The following is a 4,532-nucleotide window of genomic DNA, read 5'->3' as shown; positions in this document are numbered from 1 at the left end:
CACGAGTTGTACTTCTTTACTTATTGAATTGTTCGTCGGTTACCACACAATTTAAGTTGTAACCGTGTGCTGCTCACCTTTTAAGTTGGTATCTTACATGTGGTTGTTTCGTCGGTAACTTGCCAGTTTCAACGGCCTTCTGGTCATCTATGATGGCAATGATGAAGACTAGTTATGTTCTCGAATGTAAGCCATATGGCATAACCTCTTTGTGAAAGCCAATTTAGCTGTTTGATGAAGGTTATTGTTCTTAAAGGTCCTCATATTGTATGACGTTGAATGACCATTGCGCCGATGATGATGGTATAGGCTCATCTGAGGTCTTTTTGGCTATACGGTCGGTTTATGTTGGTTGGATGATATGATGGTGTGGCAAAATTTTTAGCTATGATGAAATTCTAATTGGGGTACTGTGTGATGGACAAGCACTCACTACTAGAAAATTAGGCAATTGTCACCAAAGTTTTGCTACCAAAAAAAAGAAGGTAGCAATCTAGCTAATTAAGCGTGCTTATAGGATACTGTAGCTAAGCGGTTGCAAATTTTGCCACCATTTATTTCTCATCACAAATTTGTGGGAAAGAAATTGCCCTTATTTATATTTGGTCTTAAAATTGTGCCAAACGAAATTCTTAGGCCAGATTTTCGTAATTGTGACCATGAGAGTGGTTGCAACATTAAAATTTAATTTGGCGGCCCTTTTTTTATCTAGTCCGCTGTTTTTAGAATTGCTAGGGTTTTATACAAATTAACCTCTCCCCAAAATTAACCTCCCACATTGATCAACTAGTTGGATTTCTCTCTGGGACGTCTCTCCACAATGACTTGGTTTTAAAGAACTGATGGTGTTTCCGTGATTGCCATAAATCAGGTTCATAAATGCTATTTTCACATTCTGTTTGAAGCTATTCGGTTTTTAAGTTTTGTTCATATGTTACTTGATTGATTAGTTGATTTTGAATTCAATTTCGATGTGTAATTAGGATTGGGGATTTGATTTGTTTTTATCTTTTGATTTCTAATTATCTAGATTTACACCATATACATAGTTTGAATGATATGTAATTAAGGTTAGGTTTTTTTTTTTTTTTTTTTTTTCAATTTTGCTTCTTTAAATTCAATTTGAATAATTCAAGATATAAATATCAGTGTTGATTTTCCATAGTGTTTGAATATGCACAATGTTGAAACAAACGATTTTGGTTTATGATAAAGTCAAAGTTAGTTCTCTTTTGGCTTAAACTTCATACGTATATTTGATCTTTATGTGTTGTTTATATTTAAATCTATATAATAATGTTAGAGTATTAGTTGTACTTGGTAAATTATTTATACTAAGATTGCTTTCCCTTGAAATTTCTGCCAGTTGAATTTTTAGTAGTTTTTTATGGCAATGATCTCATATATATATATATATAGAGAGAGAGAGATTAAAAAAAGCCTTTTTAAGTGGATGTAATTGAATTAACTATAAACGCATGCTTTTGTTTCTGACCCGACCTTCAATGCACTTGAGCTTTATCTACACATACTATTAAATTAAATTTACATAGGCTACAAGAAACCAAAAACTAAACTACAAAACAAGCCGCATGGCTTAGCGTAATACAAAAAAGTTCCAACGTAGCCCATAAAAACCAGCGTACGCTACGTTGGCGTTTGACTTGACCCGTTACTTCAATACACTATGATTTTTTTTTTTCTTTTGAACGACAAACAAAACTTTATTATATACCATGCTAACATTGAGGTAGCCCAAAGATTACAGCACCAATCATGTGCAAATCCCAAACATTACATCAAATACACCATATATCCCAAGTACGCGGATGGGCCTTCGCTTGATTTTAAATACTAAAATGAAGCCTAGCTACTATAATTATAAATACAAGTGGGAGGCTTCAATTAGCAGTAGCACATGGACTGGAATAACTAATTAAAATAGTGTTTTTGTAATCGAGCATCTTCTTGTTATCAAGATAAAGATCCTTTGTTTGGACTCTACATTCACTATTAAACTAACATCATAACCACTGATTATCTTCATCAAAATTCAACCTTACTCGTTTGTACTTACCTACTGATGTCGAAAGGAGTCTTCGCCACCGTATCCAACGGCTGGTCAGGGTGGTGGGGAAGCGGCAACACAGACGAAGAGGCCGCAACCACCGTGATCATAATCACCTCTCTGATTTCTATATTCTACCTGGCATGGATGTTCACATCAAAGAAGTCCCACGCGCCTCTGCCACCAGGCCCACGACCTCTACCACTACTCGGAAACCTCCTATCTCTTGATCCCGAACTCCACTCCTACTTTGCCGCCTTGGCGAAAACATATGGCCCAATTTCAAGGCTTTGGTTCGGTAAAAAACTGGGTATTCTCATCACCTCTCCGGCATTGGCCCGTGAGGTGCTAAAACTGAATGATGTCACGTTTGCGGACCGAGACGTTCCACTTGCTGGGAAAGTGGGAACATATGGTGGAAACGACATCGTTTCGTTACCATATGGCGATCAATGGCGGATGTTGAGAAAGATTTGCGTTCGTGAAATGCTTGGCAACCAAATTTTAGATTCCGTTTACTATCTACGCAGGAAAGAGGTCAGGAACACCGTGAAATACTTGTACAGTAATGTCGGGTCGCCGGTGAACGTTGGGGAGCAGATGTTTTTGACGACGTTGAATGTGATTACCGGCATGATGTGGGGTGGCACTGTGAGTTCTGATAATAAGGAGAGAGTGGGAGCAGAATTTCGGCAACTGATAGGTGAGATGACAGGATACTTGATGACGCCAAACTTGTCAGACTTATATCCGGCTTTGGCTCCGTTTGATCTTCAAGGAATTGTAAAGAATATGAAGGTGTTGGCGAAGAGATTGGATGGGATTTTTGAGACTATGATTGATCAAAGGAGGAAAATGGGTGGGGAAGGAAACAAGGATTTTTTGCAGTTTTTGTTGGAGCTTAAAGACAGTGGAGATTCGAACCCACCGTTCACCACCACTCATCTCAAAGCCTTGCTTATGGTAATTGATGTTACAATATCAGTAGTTAGATGACTTTAAAAATGAAATTTACTAATTATGGGTAAATTATCTTTTCAACTTTTCAGGATATGGTGGTTGGAGGGACGGATACAACCTCGACTACACTCGAGTTTGCCTTGGCCGAGATGATGAGGCAACCCGAAATCCTCAAAAAGGCACAACAAGAATTAGAGACGGTGGTCGGAAAAGACAAAGTAGTCGAAGAATCCCACATCAACAAACTACCCTACCTATATGCCATCATGAAAGAAACTCTTCGATTGCACCCGATACTTCCACTCTTGGTACCCCATTGTCCTAGTGAGTCATGTGTGATTGGCGGCTATACAATCCCCAAAGGTGCTCGGGTGTTTGTGAATGTGTGGGCAATACATAGAGACCCAACCATTTGGGAAACCCCGTTGGAATTTCGACCTGAAAGGTTCTTGGATGGGAAGTGGGATTATACTGGCAATGACTTCAGATATTTCCCGTTTGGATCTGGGCGTAGGATATGTGCAGGGACCGCAATGGCTGAGCGGATGTTTATGTATTTGCTTGGATCCATAATCCATTCTTTTGATTGGGGATTGGAGCACGGAAAAGAACATGACCTATCTGAAAAGTTTGGGATCGTGTTGAAGAAGAAAGTTGCTCTCGTGGCAATTCCAACACCAAGGTTGTCAAACCTCAAATTGTACGAGTGACAATCTTGCAAGTGATGTTACAATCGAAGCCATTAATATCCTCGCACTTGTAAGAATTAACTAATATGTACTCGCATTCTCAATGTAATAAATGTGACATAAACATTATTGGATTCTCATGTCTATTACGTTAAGAAATTTGAATTTTAAGATGTTAATTATTGCTACATTTCTATCTTGTATACCATGATAACCAACACCTTTTCAAGGTTCAATAACAAATTTAACATATCTGACACAAAGTTTCTAAAACATGTTAGGACCTATACAACCTGGTCATCGCCCTTGAATCAGCGAAGTAGGTAAAGGCGGATGCGTGTGAGACCAATAGAACAACATAACATATGAATCGATACATAAGAAGAAGATAGATGAATATGTTTAGTGAATCAGTCATCATGGATTACATACTCATCTATTATTCTAAGCTCCATGCCAACCCTAGGTGAGCTCCCATTAGGATGATCTCACAAGACAAACACTGCAAATTACAAATTAATTGCTTATTTATAGTCTAAGGGTAAGTTCTTCCAAAGCCGTCTCTTTGAAAGAACATTGAACTCGCACAATCACATAGATGGTGCTCGCACATTCCCTGCATTATGCTTGCTTGATTTTTACATTGCTCACTACATTGCGCTCACTCACACAAATTATGCTCATTCAAACCCGTAGTCTACGCGTAATCTTCACTTTGCACACTAAATTTGACATGCATCAAACACCTTGGTCAGATATGTAGATAACAAAATTAGAGTAATCCTAGCACGGTTATAGTGAAATTAAACTAAACT

The 4,532-nt window shown here is 38.2% G+C and overlaps 1 protein-coding gene across 1 annotated transcript; it reads left to right on the top strand.

Moving 5' to 3' along the window:
* The first annotated feature begins 2,002 nt into the window (after positions 1-2,002).
* Positions 2,003-3,907, top strand: LOC110920810 (flavonoid 3'-monooxygenase). The gene is made up of 2 exons (XM_022165010.2): positions 2,003-3,031; positions 3,118-3,907. Exons 1-2 carry the CDS (start codon positions 2,084-2,086, stop codon positions 3,736-3,738), a joined length of 1,569 nt encoding a protein of 522 aa, XP_022020702.1. The 5' UTR covers positions 2,003-2,083; the 3' UTR covers positions 3,739-3,907.
* The last annotated feature ends 625 nt before the right edge of the window (positions 3,908-4,532 follow it).

The sequence above is a fragment of the Helianthus annuus genome, chromosome 17, assembly GCF_002127325.2.
Source record: "Helianthus annuus cultivar XRQ/B chromosome 17, HanXRQr2.0-SUNRISE, whole genome shotgun sequence".
In the NCBI taxonomy this organism is placed as follows: Eukaryota; Viridiplantae; Streptophyta; class Magnoliopsida; order Asterales; family Asteraceae; genus Helianthus; species Helianthus annuus.
Note: the sequence above shows the minus strand (reverse complement) of the source record. Positions and strands in the feature narration are given on the sequence as shown.

What these genes read in the sequence shown, in the direction of transcription:
- LOC110920810 (XM_022165010.2), top strand. Translation starts at nt 2,084, where the DNA reads ATGTCGAAAGGAGTCTTCGCCACCGTATCCAACGGCTGGTCAGGGTGG. An exon ending in ATCTCAAAGCCTTGCTTATG is followed by an intron (nt 3,032 to 3,117) that starts GTAATTGATGTT and finishes TCAACTTTTCAG; the next exon opens with GATATGGTGGTTGGAGGGAC.